The sequence below is a fragment of the Cryptomeria japonica genome, chromosome 5 (genome assembly GCF_030272615.1).
Source record: "Cryptomeria japonica chromosome 5, Sugi_1.0, whole genome shotgun sequence".
In the NCBI taxonomy this organism is placed as follows: domain Eukaryota; kingdom Viridiplantae; phylum Streptophyta; class Pinopsida; order Cupressales; family Cupressaceae; genus Cryptomeria; species Cryptomeria japonica.
In genome coordinates this window covers 614,529,124-614,553,667 of record NC_081409.1, presented here as the reverse complement: position 1 = coordinate 614,553,667, position 24,544 = coordinate 614,529,124, and the positions used below count along the sequence as shown (strand labels likewise).

General features: G+C 30.7%; 1 protein-coding gene across 1 annotated transcript; it reads right to left on the bottom strand.

The window, feature by feature from the left end:
- Nucleotides 1-14,080: 14,080 nt before the first annotated feature.
- LOC131063754 (brassinosteroid-related acyltransferase 1) lies at nt 14,081-20,119 on the bottom strand. Its single transcript, XM_057997658.2, has 3 exons — nt 18,326-20,119; nt 16,441-16,884; nt 14,081-14,754 (listed from the first exon to the last, which is right to left on the bottom strand). The coding sequence occupies exons 1-3, from the start codon at nt 18,776-18,778 to the stop codon at nt 14,263-14,265; spliced, it is 1,389 nt and encodes a 462-aa protein (XP_057853641.2). The 5' UTR covers nt 18,779-20,119; the 3' UTR covers nt 14,081-14,262.
- Between the last annotated feature and the right edge of the window lie 4,425 nt (nt 20,120-24,544).

Here is a 24,544-nt window from a genome sequence, read left to right as displayed (position 1 = left end):
TTTCCCAAGCAACCAAGGGAAGTCTTTTTTTCTCTTCTACCCCAGTCCATAATTTTTTTTCTAAATTTTGTCTATAGCATCAACAAACTTAGAGGGGATCTTAAAAAGACTAAGAGCATAGACAAGAAGATTTTGAAGAGAAGCCTTCAGAAGCTGCAACTTCCCCGCTTGACTCAGAAGAGCCCCTTTCTACCCAACCAATTTCTTGAAAACTCACATTAGGTTCACCATCTGTTTTACAGGGATTTTATACATAATTAGTTAGAATATATGAATTAACCACTAGAATTCAATTTTAATTAATAAAATCTAATAAATGACAATGAATTAGAATCAAAATCAATAGAATGAATAACAATCTAATGAAAACCCCCTCTACTGATTTGAATCATGGTTTCCATTTCTCTTCTCCAATATTGTGTTGTGTGGCTCTCAGCATCACATTGTGATTCCTACATAAAGATGGCAAAATAGTTTCGAAGATAGTGGTTTAGAAAATTGAGAGAATCGATGCTAAATTTATAGATTCAGGAGGATGAGAATGGATGGTTGAGATTCATTCTAGAATAAAATTGATCAATGGCTAAGATTGCTTGAGACAAAATTGATTGGGAGTTAAATTCATTTGATTGATGAGTCAAATGGATTGATTGATTAGTGAATTGATTTTATTGGTCTGTTAACTAAATTGATTGCTTTGTTCCAAAAAGATGATTTGGAGTTGGAAAAGTTGATTGAGGAGTTAATTGAGTTAATTGGGGAGATGAATGAATAGATTGCTTACTTGACTGAATTAATTGTCCAGTCAAACTTAAAGTCACTGAAAGTTAGATTTCCAACATGTGCTATAGGATTTTGACATGAAATTGCATTTTATTTGAATTTGGATTTTCAAAAAGTGAAATGAACATGTAATTAATTGAAATTTGATGAAATTGGAATTTGGGATTTTTGGATTTTGAATTTTGAATATTTGGAAAGAATGAGTTAGTTGATTCAATAATTTAAATAAATTATTTAATTATTTGAAATTTAATTTAGTCAAATAATAAAGATTATTTAATTAAAGGATTAAATCGTAATTAATTAAATAATAAATATTTAATTAATTATATAGAAATGGTTAAATGATTAATTGATTAATAAGATAGAAATAGAATAATTACTAATGTTGAGGTGCAATGATTAAAATTAATTTGGAAAAATTTAATTAGTTTAATTAAATAATTTTTTAATTAATAGGGCAAATAATTAGTGCAGATTAAGGAAACATTTTTAAGTGTCTACAGTAGTGACCTTGATTGGAGTTTGGAAAATATGTGGATATGGATGATATACCACCACCAATATATAGATAGGATGAGACAGGAGGTTGTGAGCTAATGAAGGGATGTGAGGCAATAATGGTGCTAATAGGAGGTAAGCTAGCATTGATGTAATTGTTCCCCTTGACTGATAAGATAAGCTACAAGACAATTGGGATCAACTTTGAAGAATTTTTTCTATCATTTCTTGATTGTAAGGATCATCCATAAAGGTTTTCAGATGTGGGGAGTGCTCAGGTTGATGAACTAATTGTTCTTCTTGTTGGAGTTCATGATCAACAAGGAGAATAGATTTAGGCATCTCATTTCCTTCAGCAACCATCTTCGCTTTTTGGAAGCAAGTCAAGACCATACATGGGTAACCTCAAGAATGAGAAGGATGGAAATGACAAGTCATCTTGAATTTACTTGATGAGAAAAGTGGTGGAAGGACTTATAAAATTTGAATTTGGTTTAATTTTGGATGGCCCTTGGATTAGGATGAGATTAATTTGGAAGATATCTTAGTCCTTGGATTAGGACATAGATGAGGTGTAGTGGTTGATGATGCAAACCACAAAGCTTGAGGTAACAACCAAGCTAGGTGAAACTCAGACCTTTGGATTAAGATTGGATCAAGTCTTCTTCTACTTAGGATAGAATTTGTTCCTAAGCAACATAAGACAAGGGATTAGGGTTTTGATCAACCCAAATAATTAAAGATCAATTGAACAATATACTTGAGATATATTCTTTTTCAAGCACAAGGATAATTAAGGATTTGACAAATGATAAAAGGTCTTTAAAGTAAAACTTTGTAAAGTGTTGATCTTGGATTAGGAGTTTGTTTGATTGACTTATTGAAATTAGATTAAGGTTGTTGGTTGGAATAATGTGCTAAGTCCTCAAAGGTTAAAATGGCAATGACCATGGAAGAAGATGGATTGAAGAAAGTAAATGGAGTGAAGGCTACCTTAGATGGGAAATGACTCAATAAGTGATTTCTAGTAGAGGCAAATTAGACACTGAGATACGATCACTCTTATTAAGGGATTGGGATAATCCTGATCTTTAACAGAAAGCATGAGATCCCAATGGTTCTTCATCAAACTCATTTACATAACCTTGTAGATAATTGTGAAAATGGTGTAGAAAGATACGATGTTTCAACAAGAGTTTCCATTTGATGTACAAGAACTTGTGACACTTGAGGATTTGCTTAAAGCTAGGATTCTTCTTGACTTGGTAGTAAATAGATTTCGTGGGGTGTTTAAGCGACTTGGGTTTATGGTGCATGAGTGAAAAGTGGTTCTAGAATGTTAAACAATGCAAACACATTGGCCAAGGTAAAGCTTGGAGCAAGTGTGAAAGAGGGGGGTCTACATTAGCCCAATGTGATAAAATTTATGAGTATAAACAATGAAGACAAGCAAAAGACATACAACCTAGGCCAGAAAGTGGATTCTACTTATTGGATCCCCACTTGGATTTCTCCAGATGCCTAGACAAAGTGGATAGATAGAGATCTGGTGGCACTGACTCCCCTCTGTAATATCAAAAATATTATCTTATGTTTTTATTGTGACAAATGGTGATTTTTATCCATGTCATCGGAGGTTAGGATCCACCATCATGTCCTTGTGTCCACTCAAACCATCCATGTCAGCTCTTCCTGAATCATTGCCAACTCTGCCATCCTATCACCTTCGAGGACACAGGCACGACATGAAGACGTCTGCACAACATGCTAGCATTCTACAAATTTGATAGTTTTCACGTGGTCATTTGAGCATTATGCCTGTTCTCGGAAGGAATCATAATGCCTCTGCATGTTCCCACCAACATTCGAATTCCTTCTTGGGCCTTTATCTTTCACTTTGGAGGCATTTGGAAGGGATTCTTTGAAAAGTTTGGCAATCTTCTTGCAATTTGAGCTCTTGGAGACCATTTTGGAAAACATACTATCAACACCACCATTGTTACAACATTACCAAGTATTCCAAGCACACCATTCCAAGCACTTCCAAGCATTCCAATCTCTGTTCGTGATAGGGGAGTTGTCTTAATCCTCTCTTTTGCATATTTATCAACGTTATTTCCAATTTTACATTACATTGTTATTCTCTTTATCATTTATCTTTCTCGTGGCTTTCTTGGGTTGTTAGTGGAGGTGGAAACACAAAAACGGGGGTTTGACTTAGGCAAACTCCAAAACACAACCCCCAACATTTTCCTTTCTTGCATGTGTGTAGGTACACTGCTGTGAAGAGGATTTTAACTTGCGGGAGGCTTCATATTGTGGACCTTTTGTTTGTCTACTCCCTTCTCTTTTCTCCTTCCATTATATTTTCGTTATTTCATATATCACGTTTACTAGTTTAGTTTCATTGTTTTATGTACTTTTATTGCATCGTAATCACACATAGAGCTTTCTGTATGAACTATGTACCTCGTCCATACAGGACGACAACACGTCGTGCTGGTGTCCTAGATCTGTGTTCTCATGCTGAGGACAGAGGCTCTGCAGAGTTGTCCATAGATGCTTCTCGGGTGTTTGACACTTCTCACATAAATCTCTTATCCCCTGGCTCATCTTAGCACCAGTTCCCAGAGTTAATTGGAAGGACAATTTGTACTCAAGGATCCATCATCCTTAAGGTGGCAAATTACCTCCATTACATTTTTGTGAACCTGACATGAATCAGGATTATCTTTGCATTTCTTGCTTTCTACTTCATCTAAGTGCATTTAGTCTTTTAAATTTTCAAATGTTTAAAAATCTAAAAACAATTTTAAAAAAAAAGAGGAAAATAAAAAAACAATGAAACTTTCATTCGCATCTAGTTTAAATTTCTGCATTTTTCCGTTTATCATTTAAAATTAACTTTATCATTCGATGTCCCTCTAGTATGGTCCTGAATGTTGTGTGTCTTGTCTATGAGCTTTACGACTTAGACTGCAATAGGAGCCGTAGTCAAGAAGTCGTCCAAGTGGAGATCCCACTAGGAGAGATGATATCCCTGACGTACCTCAATTTTGAAACATGATGAGGCCCCTAAGAGGTGCTTCTCTACTCAAAAAAGAAAATTTGGGTGTTGTTAATCACTTTTCTCTTACACCCAAGGTCTATGAAGGCGAGGGGAGAGGATTCTCAGTGTAATGGTGGGTTTGCCCTACACTAGTGCAAGCACACCAAACATGGAAGACAATGATTCATTTTAACCCCCCAAAAAGATGTTGTCTAAGCTAAAACATGAAAAAGGAAAGCTAATTTTAGTGAAAAATCAAATTTTTTGACAAACGTCCAACAAAAAGTGATTAGTAGTAGTGATTTTTAGACTTGGACACATGAGGGACTGTAAAACAAAGAAAAGTTAGCAAAGTTTTTTAGATAAAAATACTTATATCGTAGATGATAAAGTGCAGGTGCAGATGCCGATTGAGGTCCTATGCAGAAGAGTGTTATCCTGCAAATTTGAAAAGAAGTGGGAAAGATAACTATGCGAAGACACCGACCTAGGTGTGCAGAGACGTTGATTCTAGTTCTGTAGAAAAACAATTAGCTCAAAATTAAAAATTTTAAATGCAGAGATAGGGCAGGAAAATAGAAAGGAGGAGATGTCAATCTGCAAGCAGAGACATTGACATCTACATAGGCGTTGAAGCATAGCCTGCCAATAAGATTAGTCCAAAACGTCTAAAAATACTATTATCAAGAAAAAAATCTAAAATGTAGGTTGCCAAAAATGAACACTAAACAACTAGATGCTATTCTCTTATGTTTTTAAAAGCTTAATGTGTGCATTTCTTATTATTTTGAGTATTTTACACTTAAAAATAGAAAAAAAGAAGTAAAATAAAGGAAACATAGGTGCCAATCGACCTCTACAAAGACGTTGAAATAAAGGTGGAAATGTTGATTTGTAGGCAGAGACACCGATTCATAGATTCTTGCACAAAAATGGTCAGGTAGGAAAACAAATTTGAATGGAGATGTCGATGTGCGTCTGCGGAGACACCAAAGTAGAGGTGGAGACGTTGAAGCATAGTTGGAGGCGTCGATCCACAACATGTGAAGAAATTGCTACCAAAAAAAAAAAGTGAAATGTAAGGGACTTGGGGTCCCACCGGGCGTGCCAAAATGAAGATGGTAAAAACATAGACTAATGGTTAGTTGCATAAATCACAAATAAAACACCAAAATCCATTCAAAAGAAACACAAACAACCTTTATACCTAGATTCTTTCATCTTCTTCCGATTGAGTTTGATGAAGTAGAGTGTGACCATACACTCCACTTGATTTTCTCTTTTAATGAGGGATAAATATGGATTAATCTCCACTACATAACAAGGTATGGTAAGTAGTATAGGCTAAATATGAGGGATGATGGTTAGGCTATGACAAGATTTTGGCATAACAAGGGTGCAATGGACGAATTTAGAACTCAAAGTAGCAACATAACAATACTTAAATGATGGATGGTTTGTGAGGAGAGGAGAATCCAATTTATAGATTGGAGGGGGCCAAAATGGAGGGCCAAGATTGATTTGAAATGGAGGGATACGATTGAAAGAAGGTGGAGGAAGATTAAGAGGACAAAGTGTGGGATCCAAGAGATATGCCATAAAGGCCTTTCTTGTCTCCACACCCAACAAGTACATAGGGAAGAGTTCCCCAAGTACATTGGGAAGATAAAAAGGAATATAAAATTCTTTGGAGGAAGGGAGGGGGAATTAAAAATTCTAAGAGAGAAGATTGTATGAAAAGACTAAATGAGAAAAGGTATTAAAAATTCCTTGGGAAGAGGGGACATGAGAATGTGCAAGGATTTGACATTCCTTGGAAGAGACAAAGTTGGTGCATTTAAGGTTTGGAGGGTGGGAGAAGAAAGCCATTTATGGAAAGGAGTTGACCCATCCCTAAACAAGGTGATCAGGAATGCGCAAGTAATTAAGGGTACTGATTAGGTGAGTTATTGGAGGATTATAATGCAAGTGGGGAAGTTAGAACGATGTGACATGAGAGATAATGAGTGAATGAATATAAAATTGAGGAAAATGATAAGCATGATTAGAAGGTGATTAATTAGGCTAGATGATAGGATTATAAAAGGGTGATTTGTAGGAATCACATGATCAGCTTAGTTAATTGAAATTAACTAATAAAGTTTTAGAAGAAATAATGTTTGAGATAACTTTAGTAGAATGGGGAAATAATTAATTTTGATAAATTAATCACAGGACTATAGTGATAAGATCAATTAAATTAAATTAAATTAACCTTAAGAGGAGGGGGATCAACACAATTAAATTAATTAATTATGTGGAAAGGCTTAAATTAATTAAATATTAATTTAATTAATTTTAGAGGTCTGCAAGTAGCATTATGAGGAGAAACCAAATTTAAAATTATATAGTTGGATTTATATGCAATCTCTACATTAGCTGATTTCTATTTGAATATCATGTCAAATGTTTTGGAGAACTATGTGATGTCACGGTTAGTTCAATTAGATTAAAATAGGATTTGTGAGATTTATAATAAGAAATATTGGAGAGTACTTGGAAGATCCAAAATTCTATAATCTTCCTAGATTATAATTCTTTCCTCTCAATTGGAAATAACATCTTGAATTAATCATCAAGATAGATAGACCTTAAAATTATACTAGTACAAGTAACCAAGAGAATGGATTGGGACCAAATTGGTGAGAAAATATTCAAAAAGTGTCAATTTTATCTTTCATCCTCAATTTGTGGACTACCAATAAACTAAATACCACTAAAGAAGCAGCTAGAAGGATATAAGAGTAGAGGATCACTAATGTGTATCACTAGTACTACAAATAAAGCTACAACATAGGAAAGTGGAGTACATAGCGGATCATACGAATTTCTCAATAATATAAATTTTCATGTTCATGAAGAACCATTTATATACATTTCTCTTTAATATATTTTCTTTTTCTGGACATTATTGGTCTAGCATCTTTAGTCCACCTTGTTCATATCTTTTGTAGTGTTGATCTAGTAGATTAGTTTCTAAACTTTTAGGTTTATGTGTTGTTTGATTTGAAGAGATCATAATTTCAATTTCCTCTTTCTCAATTTTTATGTGGGAAACTAACATTAATTTATTTTGAGTGAGGTTTTTGTAATATATAAAGGTTGCATTACCAATTGAAACTAACACTACTATATTTTTCTAATTAATTTTTAAATTTATTGAATTTATGTATAGACAAGGTGGTCAACTACACATCAACTATAGGTCTTAGGATTAAACTAGAATTATATCAAGGATTTACTAGAGGGTAAACAAACAATCCTAGTAGTATTCCTACTTTTTTTTTCCATCAACATGGCTAAACATCTCAAAAATAAGGAGAACGATAGCTAAAAAACTATAATAAATAGAGCATGAACATGGGAAAGACTATCTTTAATGAACTTCAAGAAATAGTTGAAAGTTATCCCACACCTTCTATACATGTAGCTAAATTTGTTGAGTTTAAAAATGAGATAAGAGAGTGATTGCACTATTAATGTCCTCATCTTATGCACAGTTACTCATTCACATAGAATACATTATAACTAAATATTAGAAATATTGGAAAGCACTCAAAGACATATATGAAAAATAACTAGTGTATAATAAAATTGACCTTTTATTATAATTTCTTAATAATGAAGTTACTATTTTTTATTAAGGCAAAAATAGGTTTTGAACCTGGACTTGAAACCCTTTATAAACATATTTTGAATGGATCTAGAACCCTCAACCAGAAATTTGTCCTAACGTAAGGAACATAAAAGCACCAGACAACCATGGGTAAAAAGGCACCCATAACCAAATACATGGGTTTTTTAAAAATAGGCTCCCACAACCTAAAACAAAGCTACAAAAAGAACAACCAACAACCATCCTAAAACCAGCCCCCAACCAAGAACCATCAAGATTTATATTTAGAGCTACTCTTGTGGGATCAGAGTCATGTCAAAAGAAGGCTTAGAGAGCTTATCTTTCTTTCCCTTAATAGAAATCCAACCCTCTTCCACTTGCACTGCCTTGTAATTCCAGACCAGCACACCATTATCCTAAGAATGAATGCCTGCAACCCCTATCTCATAAATATCACCAGTATTCCTCCCTGCAGGCATGGCCTTATCAGAAACGCCATCAGATTTGATAGTCGGAGTGCTATCACCAAAAATTGCAGCCTAAGGCCTATTCTCTCTCTCTTTAGGGGTTTCAACATGATAATCTTGCATAGCTTCAACACCCCCACCATTTATGATATCCAGAGAGGATGCCCCAAGATCTTGTGATTCCATCACAACCACCTTAGAAGTTACTATTGATGAAGACATTTTTTAATACATTTCTAGTATGGAAAAATTGATATGGGAATAGAGTACTATAGGTAAAAAAATTGATGATCATATATTAATTTCTATTATTTGAATTGACTTAATTCAAATTATACAAATATTTTAGTATTGTTACAACTCAATGCTATGATAATAACCTAACCTTTAATTCCATTTATAAATTTGTTGTTCAACATGAAAATAAATTCATAAAGAATAAAAGTGGTAATATTAAAGAATAAGTTTATTTTTAAAAGACAAGAAAACTTATAGTAAAAAAAAAATGAGAAATCACATATTTTCCAAAGTATTTTTAGAATTATTCTATAGACAATTCTCCACATTCATCCAAACATAAAGATCAACATCATGCCAATTTTTTATTTGCTCCCATTATTAGTAAAGTATCTCTTTTTCATATACTAGTTCAAATAGTCATGAAAGAAATAAAAAATGATATAACTGTAATGGTACAAGACACTATATTTATGTATGCCCTTCTAGAAAATAGTCTCCATAAATAAATAAATTATAGAAGAAAATTATGTTTACCACTCTAGCATACATTATTTTAATTGCATTAGTTACTTTAGTTATTCTAATACATAACCATAAAAGAGGTATCCTACATGGTCAAAGAAAGTATTTTCTAAGGATGAAATCTATGGATCAAAATAAAAGCTAGAGAATCCACTAGGAGGTGAGAGGTTTTTTCCCTTCTATATTTAGTTTATTTCTTGGGGATGAGTACACTTCTTGTGAGGAAAAATTTGTAGGAGGTTTTTTATTTTAAAAGTGGGAGGTTTTTTATTTTAATAATATGGTGATGTAGTTATAATTTCTTATTCTTAAGATTTGATTAAGAGCAATTAGTTTTCTTTGGATTTTTTTTTTTTTATTATAGGGGCTTCTTATTTCATAATGATAGGAGAAAATATGATATTGGTCTTTGGTCTCATTATCAATGTATATCTTGATAAGGGGTTGGTAGCACTAACAATGTTGAGCTTGAAGTGAGGTCAACATTAAGAATATTGAGCAAAGTGAGGTCAACATTATTAGACATCAAGGTAGATGTGTCATACATAGTACTAAATAGTGACTAGAGGGATTTAGTGTGAACCTTAATGAGTTGTTGTAGTTGAGATAGCCATTATATTTCTTATAAAATATTATGGGTACTTAATCTAGTTAGAAGGATGGGTATTATAGGTAGGTTGTTCATCATTCATATAAAAAACCACGAGGAAGAAAGCTTTTACAGAAAGCAACATCAATTAATTAATCCCATGATGTACACTCCAATAATTTATAGACGTAACATAAAATATGTAATAATTAATACCATGATTTAGTGTGAACCTTAATGAGTTTTTGTAGTTGAGCTAGCTATTATAGTTCTTATAAAATATTATGGGTACTTAATCTAGTTAGAAGGATGGGTATTATAGGTAGGTTGTTCATCATTCATATAAAAAACCATGAGGAAGAAAGCTTTTATAGAAAGCAACATCAATTAATTAATACCATGATGTACACTCCAATAATTTATAGACGTAACATAAAATATGTAATAATTTCATTTTCATATACTTGAGACATTTTTTTTCTCTTTAGATCAAACAATGTTTGTTAGGTTTGTGATCCAAACTAATTTTATAATTTTTTTCTTTTAATAGTTTGTACATGAGGTATGTTTTTTTTTATGAGGCATACACTAAGTACTTACTTTTTACTTTTTTAGTATTAGTTTATTTATATTTTTTTTTTGTGACAAAAATGTTTCTTCACGACAATTTCTATAACATTCCTTATAAATGCTTTCATGACCAATGTCAAATTATTCTTATAAAATAGTACTTTATACCCATTTCATCTTTTTTATCAATATAGTTTATTTACTATTTAATTAATATTAATTGGTCACTAGTTAGTCATTGGTTTATTTCTTTAGGAAACATTTCTTATACCCCTTAATCTCATTACCATGATTCATACATACCTTTATGTAGGGATTATAGTTTATGAAGTACTCATTTATATCAATTTTATATCAATGTCTTTATATTTTTTCAAATGATGTATATGATTATTTGTATCACACTTCATCATGATCATTAGTTGGTTTTTATCTTAATTTAATTTATTTATAACATAATATTTGTAATGTAAATAATTGTACACCCTTTATAATTTTCACCTTATAAATTGTACTTAATTTCATATTTTCTCTCTTAGCATGTTTTAGGTTACACTAGTCAATCATATTACTCATTTTTTCATATCCAAATGTTGTGTCAAAATTAGTGATTTTGTTTAAATTTATGCTTCACTTTATTGTGATTTAATCATATTTTTACCTCTTAATTCTTGGAATCTAGCATGTTTGCACTAAAATTAGTAAAGTGTGAATTCATCCAAAATTAGTAAAGTGTGAATTCATCCATCTTGAGATTAAAAAAAAGGAAATATTAATGGTCATGGTAGCATTTTCCAACACACCTTAATTGATTGGTTTAGTCATTAATTAATGTTGTGACTTCCCAAGAAAATTTTATATTAGCTTTCATTGTGGCATTGATCTATTTTCACCATTTCAATTTTTTTCCTTTCTTTCAAAATAGCATTCTAATTTTTTTTTGGCTAGTACTAATTTTTCTCTCACAATCGCTTCATCATAATTTTGACTCACATTTTCTTGTGCTCATTATTATATTCTCTATTATTCATTGTACAATAAATATTCATAAAACCATTAAAAACCATTGTTGTAGATTTTATTTTATTTGTAGATTACTAAGATTTTTTCAATTGTGAAGGAATAAGGCATGTTTTTTCTTTTTGGATAAATTCTTTTTTATTTATTTATTATTCAATTTTTCATATCTTTTAACATTTAATAAATTTTTTGTAAACTTTATTTTTACTATTCATCATACACTTTACATGTAACTTATTATTTATTAATTCTAAATCTTGTTACTTTTCTTCTTGAGCAAACCAAACACCCCTCTTTTCTAGTAAGATCCTCTATTTACTCATCCATCTATTTCTTCTCTTTCCAAGGTCATTTTCTCTTGTATTCAACATTGACTTGAATAAATATATTCTCTCTTTTTATCCCTCTTAAAAAATTATAAAGAATATTAAAAATACTCTATTTGAAAATTTTCTCTTGCATCTAGGTATCTTCCCATTTTAATTTCAAATATTATTTTATAGCATAATTATATATCTATGTGTGTGTGTTTTTCTATATCTCACATTTATCATATTATTTGGATTATTGATTTCTATTTATCATCACATGTATATTTAACATTATTAATAATTTGTAGACAATTTTTATTTCCTAACCTTACAATCTTAAATACACACAAATCTCTTGATTTCTCATAAAATTTGAGAGATTAAAATAAAAACTTGACCACTTTTACAAACTCTTATATATTCTTAACAATCTTTCCTCTTTACCTAGCTTGCAAGATTTATCCCACAATTTATATTTGATTTGATTCCTTTTTCTTACTTTAAATCTTTTTTAAATATCACTCATTAAAGAAAATAGTATTTCTCAAACATTAGTCACTTAATTATTCCTTTTTATTCTCTATTTTGTAGTTTCTAGATTCATTTTACTTGCAACTTTTTTTATGCACATTGTACTAACATCCATGTGTATGTGTTGGAGTCTTATACTAAATATTGATCTTGGTCCTCTAGAGACCATATTGTTTTAGTGACTAGATTCCTTCACTCCATTTTTTTTCATTTAAATACATTTACATTATAATAAATCATTTTTTAATTTTTTTTTCATTCATGTTTTGTTCTCAATAATCATTAGTCTATTTTGTAGACATATAGATAATTTTCTTGAAAGGAAGAAAATGAATCATTTAGATTGGTCTTTTATTTCTAGGTGATTGATTTGTTTTGCTCTTTTTGAATGTTAATTAGTATAATTTTTTTCAATAATGTTATTAGAAGTTAAGGATAGTAAAATAAAAAAAAGTGTACTTTCAATAAGTTGAGAGTTTACTATCCCTGTTCTTTAATATATTTTTTTACCATTTATTTTCTTTTATTAGATTGGTACAACTCACCTTCTTCAAACTCTTACTAGTTTAGCAAATCAACTCTACATTTATTGGGATTTGATTATAAGAAACTCAATATTAAATTTTTATATTTATAATTACAATAAAAAATAAGCTTACAATTGTTATTGAGATATCAAATTAATTTTTATGATCTCCAACAACATATATAACTTATGACTAAAACATTTTACATAACTTCATATACTATCTTGTAAGAACCTACTAAAAAAATAATTTGTCCATCCTTAATGAAAAATCCAATTATTATTGTGCACCAAAAACTAGCTTTAGAAAAGATTGCACAGTCACTAATTGAAAGATTATGATAATGTTTAAAAAGCATTAACATTATATTTAAAAGAAATCAAAACTAAATCTGCTCAAAAGTGAGCTGTATGTAAAGCTCATTATATTGAAAAACTTGAATAATTAGAGCAATTTATTTGTGTTTCAATTTTGTATTTTTTCATTGATATCCAAACAAAATTTAATGAATATGTGTAGTTTCTCCTTTGCTTAGTCTGGACTTCCATTATATCAACCTATTTATCATTTCTAAATTTAACTTCACTTTGCATTGAATCATCTATTTATCTGTCATATGATTTGAACACCTACTGTCCAAGAACCAAATATTATTTTAATGTTCTTCTATTTGTATAACAATTTTATATTTCTTTCATAGACTATATCAAATCATCTGCAAAATTACTGTAACAGCTCCAACCAAACAATTACATCTAAAACAACCTTATTTTTCTTATTTATCATATGAAAATTTGATTATCAACCATTGCATGGGAAAAAATCTCGTGCTAACTTGCAATATTTAACGACTAAAACGTTTAATGGTGGGTAAGAACGAACTAACGCACCTTCGTTGGATTGAGATTTCCTATTATATAAGCGATTTCATGGTGGTTTTTATATAGAACATGGATTTAGCTATAATAAATGTGGATTCGTTTAGTTTTATCAAGGCGGTTTTTCTATAGAACATGGATCTAGCTATAATAAATGTGGACTCGTTTAGTTTTTTCATGGTGGTTTCTCTATAGAACATGTATTTATCTATAACAAGTGTGGATTCGTTTACTTTTTTCATGGTGGTTTTTCTAGAGAACATCGATTTAGCTATAATAAATGTGAATACCCTTAGTTTTCTTTGTGCAAATGTATATCAGCTGCTTGTTCACTATAAATTCCAAGTCCCATCGTGGAATAAATCAGAAGAATCAGAACCCAGAATGATATCAAATCTACAACCAGATTATCATTTCAACTGAAAGTAGATAGTTGATGAAATAGTGAAAGAGCAATTAACATTAGTTTCCAAACAAAGACAAAAACCAGTTGCCTTGACAATGCTTTCAAAGGTGGTGATAGTATACATTTCACCATGAAAATGTAAGAGACTGATACTTGAACATAATATCTACATGCTGATAACTATAATTCATTTAGTTGGTGGTCCATAGAAAGTCAGTTCTTAGTGAAATGGTAATGGAAAGCAGCTACATGTTCAGGCAGTAAACCCAACCTAACATGAATACCATCCTCATCATTGGGGTCCTGAAGGAAGTAAGCAGACTGGGGCACAGGAGATGCCAATGGAGCTGCATATAATGCCTTCCCCATCCCAAAATCTACAGCATGAAAGGGAGTACGTCTCCAATCAGAGACAAGAGTGAGCTCTCTTAAGGAAGGAAGGGCTTTCTGAGGAGCATCCAGGGCTCTTAGATAGTATCTTATGTATTCATCTGTGACAGAATCCTTGGCCTTCCTGATCCTATCTACTGTAATGTGGAGGCCTTCTTTCTCAAGAGCTTCCACTGTGCAAGTGACTGAAGCCATGACATAGGCGTTGCCACTGAACTCCCTAGGCAATGGTGGAACAAGGCGACTCCTTGCATCCACTGTGAATTGCAGACACACTGTTGTTGCACAACTCAAACCCAATGCTTTAACTCTTGCCTGCACTCATGGTGGGTTATAGTTAGATTTGATTAAACCTGCATAACTTTGAAATTGGTTATATAATTTGTATAGATATCTTAAACATATTTATCTAAACATAATGTTCATAAATATTAATTTAGAGTTCTTTTGTTTACTTAAAAGTTATTCTATGAAACTATTTATTTAGTAAACAGACAGTCTACATTTCAAACTAGTTTACTTATGTACTACTTATTTTATAAATGTTATGTTTATTATTAAATATTAATATTTTACATGTAAATGGTTATCAAATTTAAGATGGAAGATAAAAGTTTTTGTTAAAATGTTATTTCATTACAGCCTATTCCTTCTTGTCATTTTAGAATGTTTCTTCAATGTTAATTACACAAATTAATGTTTGTAACCATCAAATTTAAAATAAAAGATAAAAGTTTTTATCAACAGATTCCTATCATTACATTCCACATTTATTATGACTACACATCAATTACACAATCACATCAATTACACAATCAAATTAATGTTTGAGTGCATTATAGTGGCAAACCAAACAATATTGCTGAGCAATTATATTAGACACGACCAAACACGTTCTGAATTAGAATGAACCCTAATAAGTGGAAATAGACAAAAGTAAGCGAATGAACTCGCAGGAACAATCATTCTGCATAGCTTTGAATATAGTCATAAGAAAACCTAATAAACATTTAGAGTAATTAAGCAAAATGGTATTCATTGCTATACATTTATAATATGTGCACAAATCTATGTCTAATGCTAGAAATAAAGAAGGTTGAGATACATTTAAATTAGATTGACAGAAAACCAGAAAATAAGAAAAAGCTTTGAACAAAAAGTTTTCAAAAGAATTATCAATTCAAGTATATTAAAAGTTAAATATCTAGTTTTTATCTAAATTTTGCTAACAAATACTAAACACTATTAAATTTATGAATTCACATTGTCTTACAATGATATCAGAAATAATTATTTGTGTTTACAATTATAATTGAACAAAAAATTAATAAATATTTCAACTCATTTCTTATTTTGGGTTGTTACACAATGATATGAGAAATAACTACTTATGTTTACAATTATAATTGAACAAAAAATTAATAAACATTTCAACTCATTTATATGAGAGAACATCTGATCAGAAACATCCATTAAAAATATTTTAACACAGTTTTATTAACAAAACTTTACAAACACTAAGCACTAGTGAACATATGTTTGAAGTGTGATAGAATTATATTAAACTCAATCAAATGCAAGAAACACTTCGACTCATTTCTTATTCTAATGAAAGATCATATGATATATAAAATATTCTAACAAAATTTTATGAAAGAAATCTCTACAAACTTTAAGCACTATTAAATATATGTTTGAGGTGCAGTGAAAGGTAGAAAATGATATTAGACCCAGATAGCAATTATGTTGAATAATATTTGATACAAATGTACAATTATATGCACTTAGTTCACTATAAAATTGTATTATCCAAATGATCTACGTAGTCAGTCTATACCATACACTGCCATTATCTAAAGTTAAACTTGGATGAGGGTTTGTTAATATGAGATACAAACCCTAAAGTACTGACTAATCTGTGAAATTAAATTTTCTTTCTACTTTAATGGCTACAGTTTATGAAACTAAGAAAAGATTTTGAAGAGATTTGAGTGCACTTACTTTCCAAAGATGAGCAGCAACCACATCGAAAGCTGAGCAGTTAGGTGGTCCACCTTGTTTTGCTGTTGTTGTTTTCAGGCGTTGCACTGTTTCCTTGGAGACACTGAAAGTTTTTAGAGCATAGCCACTCTGGCTGGCCCAACTAACTCCATTGAAATTGCACTCCCATAATTTTTCCTCTGCAGATTTGATCCCACGCTCTATGAGTTCATTGAGGTGTATGAAAGGGACTACTCTATTTTGCTCAGCAGTGCTTGGAATTCCTGATGCTTCTGTAACCAGCAGCCTAGTTCGCTCATGGAGAGGCTGGGGCAGTTTTAATAAGACTGTAGAATTAGCAGCTGAAGCCCATGCCTTGAGAAAATTGATTGCACCAAGCCCATCAAAGAGAGAATGACTGGTTCCAAAGCCCAGAGAGAATCCTCCACACGTAAACTTGGTTAGCTGCATGGTGAAAATCAAAACCCAATTCAGATTTCACTAGATAAATGGTTTTTTGTTTGAAATATTTCATATCCATAAATTGTTTTTTTCAATTTCAATTAAATAAAAAATATTGTTTGAGCTCTTCATGATAGATCATAAAATTGTTTTTTTCAATTTCAATTAAATAAAAATTATTGCTTGAGCTCTCTAACATCTTCATGATAGATCATGAAATGTTATGAAAAGCTCTCACACAATCTAATTTAAAAACAGTAATGATAATCGCTTTCATAGACGGATGTAAAAACTCCTACACAATCTATTTCAGAAACAGCAGTGATAATCACTATAGATTGCAAAAATTTGATATCATTAAACCTCAATTTATCAAAAATACATTTATTAAACTACAAATGCACACAATGACTTAAGTGAAATACTGCATCACCTACTCAGTTTTTCTCTCTGAATATATTGTCAATTTGTAAATCAGATTTGATTCACATTCTAGTCTATTCTTATTTTTCTCACACTAATCCAAGATTAATGAGAATATAAGTCATATCCAGATGGATGAATTATAGAGCTTATACGTCATACTGAATAAATTGTAACTTTGTAAATCAGATTTGACTCATACGTAAATATTGGCACGTAAGAAACATATTCTAGTCCATTCTAAGCTTTCTCATACAGTAATCCAAGATTACGAGAACATAAATCATATCCAGATGGACCAATTGTGAAGTTTATAAGTCATATCCAGATGGAAGTATTAAGCCTGTATTTTGACAATAACCCAGGATTTGAGGGATTGGCTATCGAATAAACGTTGAACTTCAAGAAAACAAAGGTTGAGAAAGGTATTTGCACGACCTAAGCTCACGATTTTAGAATGGTAAGTTGGTTCCCACAATTGGGCAGACACTAAAGTTATATTGTACTGATTTGTACAGATAAAAAGCTGCAAGGTCAAGTTTTCCACCGAGAAGTCACGGATATTTTTCTTGACTTGACAACCTAACAATGAAGTGCAGGTACATCTAGTCTTGCAAGTAATGACAGAACAGTTTCGGCTTTTTAACTACTGTTACTACAATACCATCTGAAGTCACAAATAGGTACCGGGAATCCAACTGTCTGCAACTTCAATTAAAAACTTTTTGTCTGACAGTGGGCAGAAAATAAAATCTGTCCTCTTAAGTCAGACTGCAGAAGCTCAATTAACGATGAAAAAGCAAAAACAAATGTTACAGTTAATTAATAAATCTGGCACTATGGTAAGAGAAAACCTTAATCTAATCTTATCCTTATCGTTGCAGACAATTTAATGCAGAAAATCACTGAGCTACCTATATCATAAAGGATAGTTGTTAAGGCCTTGAATAAATTCCAAAAGCAACTGGAAACCCTAAATATGGAGAGCAGAAACAAAAGCTCTTAAAGAAGAGATACTCACCTGAGCAACCATCAGAGGCATCTGGGAAAATGATGGATCAAAGGCAGGCTTGTAAACCAGCTCTTCAAAGAAAGGGTTGTACTGTGACAAATCTCCAAGCTCTGAGAATTTAGAATCAGTGAAAGCTTTGGCCATAAATGCACCAGCACTGTTGCAAAGCAGATCAAGTTTGCCGTCATTTTCATTGATTTTAAGCCTGCCTGCAGCAGGATACCATACTGTCAAGGTCTTCTCCAGGGCTTCCTTCAGGTTCTGAAACACAGATCCAAGGTTCAGATCCTCAGAAGGCCTGTAAAAGAATACTGTATACATAAGCATAGGACATTTCCTGTCCAAATTTGACAGTTTCAGAGTGGAATCCTGAGCCCCACATTTTAATGGATACACAGACACAACTTCTATCAGCTTAGCACCCAGATCTCGGCTTACATATGGTCCTCCTTCACAACCCATCTTCAAAGCAAACAAATAATCTGATGTTTTCAAGACTTGAAATGCTAATTTAGGGCTAACTCCAAACTACACCTTAGAGAAATTTTTTATCTAGTTAGGCTAGAGCCTCAAAAGCTAACTTCTACTTATTATATAGACCTTGGAAGCACAGAATTTCGGCTAATAGAACACTGCAAAGCAAGGTATGATTTTGAGATGAGACTCAAGGATCAAAGCCTTTATTCTAGTTAGGCTAGAGTCTCAAAAGCTAACTTCTACTTATTATATAGACCTTAGAAGCACAGAATTCGGGCTAATAGAACACTGCAAAAGCAAGGTATGATTTCGAGATGAGACTCAAAGGATCAAAGCATTTATTCTAGTTAGGCTAGAGTCTCAAAAGCTAACTTATACTTATTATATAGAGTCTAGACCTTAGAAGCACAGAATTTGGGCTAATAGAACACTGCAAAATCAACGTATGATTTTGAGATGAGGCTCAAGGATCAAAGTTTTTCTGCTAAACCTCAGGGAGCAAACACCAACATACAATAGGCTCCCAAAGCTAAAATACAAGGCAGTTATTAGGAAACCCTAAAAGATATTACAGTGAAATACTAAATATCTTAGTGGGTCAGTTGGATATACTCAGAAAAACAACTAGAACGAAACTGATATACAGCTGGATAATTCCTTCAATAGCTTCTTACAAGTTTCTCTGCAAAAGCTTTGACAAGGAAAAATGTTGCAAGGAAAGGATCCAGAGGTCTGTTATAAAGGAAACTTGGACACCCTCTGGAGAGACTGCAAATAAATTTGTATACTTAATAGAGAAAGTAGGAGCTGGCTGTCTAGCAGAAAAGAGAGAATGTGGGGCTGCAGAAGCTTTCATATTTTATTTTAAGGGAACAGCAGCATTGGGAATTTGTGCCAGAGCTTAACAGAACAGGGGATAGAAAAGAAAACACTGTCAGACCTTGCTTTGGAGGATGCTGTCACAGTGTCTCCCATTGATTTTTTTTAATTATATAAATGACGGTGTGTTGTTGGCTGTATTTTCATATTGGCTTATACTTTCATGTGGAACCACTCCTGTCGTTTTGTCTGCCCTCTTCTACCATTTTTATACTAATTAATCCCATGCGCCTCTTCCCTCTAAGCCAAGAGAAAAATCTTATCTTTGTGAATGCAGAGGTTATGCTTGCAAGGCAGAAAATTATTGCACCGCATCTTCTGAGCAATTACATGTCTCACAACAGTAGAATGAATAATGGATTCTCTGTGTTTCTTTTTCTCTGAGTATATTGTTTGTGTGTCTCAAGAGATCTCTTTTATCAGCTTTGCAGAATTAATTTGTACACTGACTTTTAGATCCAAGTCAAGATGGTTTTCTGGGGCCTGTAGATCGAGATCTGATATCTGGAAAAGACCTTGGATTGTATCGACATGACAATGATCACTGATAAATAATATTAACTTACCAAAACATAGTTTGCTCCAAAGATATCATCAACTTTCATGATGGGGAACAACAAGGGACTTCAAATATAGGGAAAAAGATATCACTGAGAACATGTAATAAGTTGTGATAAATAATACTTCAGAAAATAAATTTGATCAAATCAAATTTATTTCATACTTTGATGTAATAAATACAGAAAAATATAATAAGTTGTAAGGATCTTTTTCTTTATCGTCTAAGATGCTAGATAATCTGTTTTTAGGTCTGCAGATGACTTATAGTAATATGAGACTACTGGGTACTCCATTAACGAGGAACTATCTAGTTTTGGGTCTGCAGATGGCTTATAGTAATATGGGTGTACTGTGTATTCTTTGGAGGAGGGACTATCTGTTTTTGGGTCTATAGATGATATGGACCTACCACGTACTCCTTGGAGGAGACACTATCTGGTTTTGGGTCTACAAATGACTTATAGTAATATGGGACTACTGCATATTCCTTTGAGGAGGGACTATCTGTTTTTGGGTCTACATATGGCTTATAGTAATATGGGTCTATCGCATACTTTTTAAAGGAAGGACTATCTATTTTTGGGTCTATAGATGACTTATAGTAATATGGAACTACTACATACTCATTTGTGAAGGGACTATCTACTTTTGGGTCTATAGATGGCTTATAGTAATATGGGTCGCTACTCCTTCAAGGGGGACTATTTGGTTTTGGATCTACAGATGACTTATAGTAATATGTACGTACTCCTTTGAGGAGGGACTATCTCTTTTTGGGTCTACCGATGATTTATAGTAATATGGGACTATTGCATACTTCTTGGAGGAGGGACTATCTATTTTTGGGTCTAAGATGGCTTATAATAATAGGGTCTATTATGTACTTGGAGGAGGGACTATTTAGTTTTGGGTCTATAGATTCAACTTATAATAATATGGGACTAACACATACTCCTTTGAGGAAGGACATTTGTTTTTGGGTCTACAAATGGCTCATAGTAATATGGGATTAATTGTGTACTTTTGAAATCAATTAGTTAATTTCTTATAGATAACAATTGAACCATATAAAATTGAAATATTTAAAATAAAAAAATATCTTTATTTCTTTGACATACAATAAAAAATTGAAAATTGAAGATTAGATAATTGCCTCACAATTCAAACCCCAACCTAACACCAAACTTCTTTCCTTTTTTAAGTGTAGTCCAACCTCTAAGATATATATGTACTTGTGCATGACTATAAATAATTTGGCATAGCACTTTGATTTGTGCTATATAACTTCCAAAGAGGAGGAGACCATCTTTTCACTCATTTGAACACATGCAATTAATCATAACCTTGTACAATGAATCCAACTTTCATATACTTTTAATAATGGATGGTTGGACTTATCTAGACACTTGATTCACAACATTTACTATGGTGTAAAATTTTATTTTAATCTAGTTTTAACTATTGGATGGTTTGACTTGACATGTGACACTTTGAGTTTGGCATTATTTATTTGTTTTATTTCTTGGAATCTAGTGTAAATAATAGAAATGACAAACTAAATAAGAGAGTAATTATTCAAAGTTGTTTTTTATGATGTTCTTAAGTAGGCCAATAAAGTACCATACATGTTAGTCAATATGGCAATTGATAGATTTATAGTTCAACTCGTTTCTCTTCAAAATTGAAAAGGATGGTGGAAGCAAATTTAATTTTTAATGAGTTGCGTCCAGTATTGTAAAAGGTAAATGCATTGTTTATTACTTTTTATTGATATGTGAAATCTTTGGTATCAATGAAATGTACTTATGCTAGAGAAGTTAATGTTTATATTGGGAAAAATATGTAGTAATTATTATTTTTAAAGTAAGTTTTTAAATGTGTACCATAATCATCCTGAATATAGGAAGATTGGCATCTTTTTATATTTATTTATAATATTTTATTAAGTGTAATGATTACATTAAATAGAATATAATATATTTTAATAGTATAGATAATGAATTAATAAACATAAGATTTTTTTTTTAAAGATTCGTCATTCTTACATAAGATTTGTTAATGCATTAAATGTATAGAAGAATTTAAATCTAAATGTTTTAAAAGATATTATTTGATTTTTTTAAATTTTTATTCAGTTTAAATTCAAAAATAAAATAAAATATATATTTCTTACTTTTCAATGTGACAAAACAAAAGATAATAATTATTGATTCTTGAAAATATATATATACGAGTTAAAATTTTAATGATTACATGATTAACATTATGACCATGGAAGTAATACTAAACTAGGATACATGAGAAATCAATGTAAGTGGTGGTTCTAGTTAAAAGAAGATACTTATCATTATTTATTAGATGGATTAGACACGAAATTGAATTTCTTATTTCATTTGAAAAAATAAAGAAGAAAGATTTAATTTAATATATATCATATTAAATTTTAATAATATAGAAGGAGTTAAATTTTTTAATGTAATTTTTTAAAATGTTATCAATTAAATTTATTTTAAGGATGATTTAGAAATTTGGTTATTATATATTAAAATCGTCAAATATATTATCTAAACTAAAAAATATTTTTAAATATTTTTGAAATTTTAAAATGCATAAATTGCACACATTTTATTAATGAAAATACATCATAAAATTATTGATATTAAATCGTTAGATTTCTTCATAATATACATAACATATTTAATCTTTTTAAAATAGATTTAATTTTCACAATGAATAAAGAGGAACCAAGATGTTTTATTCCATGAGTTTATATACTTGCATCTCCTAAAATATTAACTAACAAATTATTATAGTAGGTGTTTTTTTAGACTACTTATAATATTCATTTTTTTATCAAAAGAACTTTTAAGATATATTCATATCTTTAATGACATGCATAGTATGTATTTAAATGTTTATTTCTTATTATTTTGATAAATTATATCGTATGATAAGTTATGTAAAATATTATTAGTTTATATAAAATATTTAAAATTTAATAATTTATTCAATTTAAATATTTGATTGAAAATAAAGAATATTTAAATCTATTCATATTATGAAAAATAATATTGGTGAATAAATTTCTAAGGGTTTATGATTATTTTCTAGGCATGGAATAAAACAATAATTAAAATAAAATTAGCTTTAGTCTTTTTTTTAATTATATAACTAATAGAAATCTATCATAAATATTAAACTCTAATTAGTTATTTTTAAAATATAAAATGAATACTAGAATTTTATGCAATGTCAATAATCAATTCTTAAAAATAATTGCAGTTCATATGAACTTCCAAAAACAAGAATTAATTAAATAATTTTTAAAAAATAAATTTTTAAATATATTACAAGAATTTAAATTTGACACATTTTAGAAAAAAGAAATAAATTTAATATTACCTTTATAGATGCATTGGTTTTAAAATGCATTTTAAGACAATAGAAATAAATACCATTCAATATGATTTTTTAGTGGCCACTATTTCCCTTTGTTTAAAGCTTATTTTAAGTAGGTTAAACTTTGTAATGCCCACCAAAATACCCTATAGAAATAAACCAAAATCTACTAACAAAAAGAGATAATTTTTTTTTCTTTAAGGTAACTATCACTTCTTTGTTATTTCTATCATTCCATTAATGAAACATTACTACCAATATTCATCAATGCACCATTAATCAATTTATATGAATGCATAAATCAACATGAACATATCCATAGAATCATATTACACAAGTGGAATGACTATTTAATCATTAACACAATCTCTATATAAACTCATACAATAAAAATCCATTCCCTCAGGTATCTTAACGTCATTACTTGACATCATTCTAACATAACACATAACAATCTAGAAGATCATATCATATTAACCTCTAACCATTTACTTCCCATGCATCTAGAACAACATTATCCCATATGAACAATTCATTCACATAATAATCTCTAAGAAAGCATTTAGAATTCATCTAACCATTTAACCCCAATAATCTCCTAATTACTCAAATAAGAATCAATGCAACCATTCTATTCTTTCCACCATTTATTCCATAATATTACATAACACAATTCCATCTCATAAATACAAATGCAACTCAAATGCATATAACTATTCCATTTCACTTTCCCATAGATCTAATAAACTCATATTGCATAATGAACATCTGATACATCAAGCAATAATCAAAGTACCTTTCCCTAATCTCTACATCAAGATCTATTACAATTTCCTTTTCAAATACATGATAATATTTTCTACAAGGATACATCATCTCTTATACATTTTTAATATATTATGATACAATGTC

Coding starts and splice junctions, on each gene's coding strand:
- LOC131063754 (XM_057997658.2), bottom strand. CDS start 18,778: ATGGGTTGTGAAGGAGGACCATATGTAAGCCGAGATCTGGGTGCTAAG. Junction 16,885..18,325: donor TGCCTCTGATGGTTGCTCAG/GTGAGTATCTCT, acceptor TTCACCATGCAG/CTAACCAAGTTTACGTGTGG. Junction 14,755..16,440: donor TTGCTGCTCATCTTTGGAAA/GTAAGTGCACTC, acceptor CCATGAGTGCAG/GCAAGAGTTAAAGCATTGGG.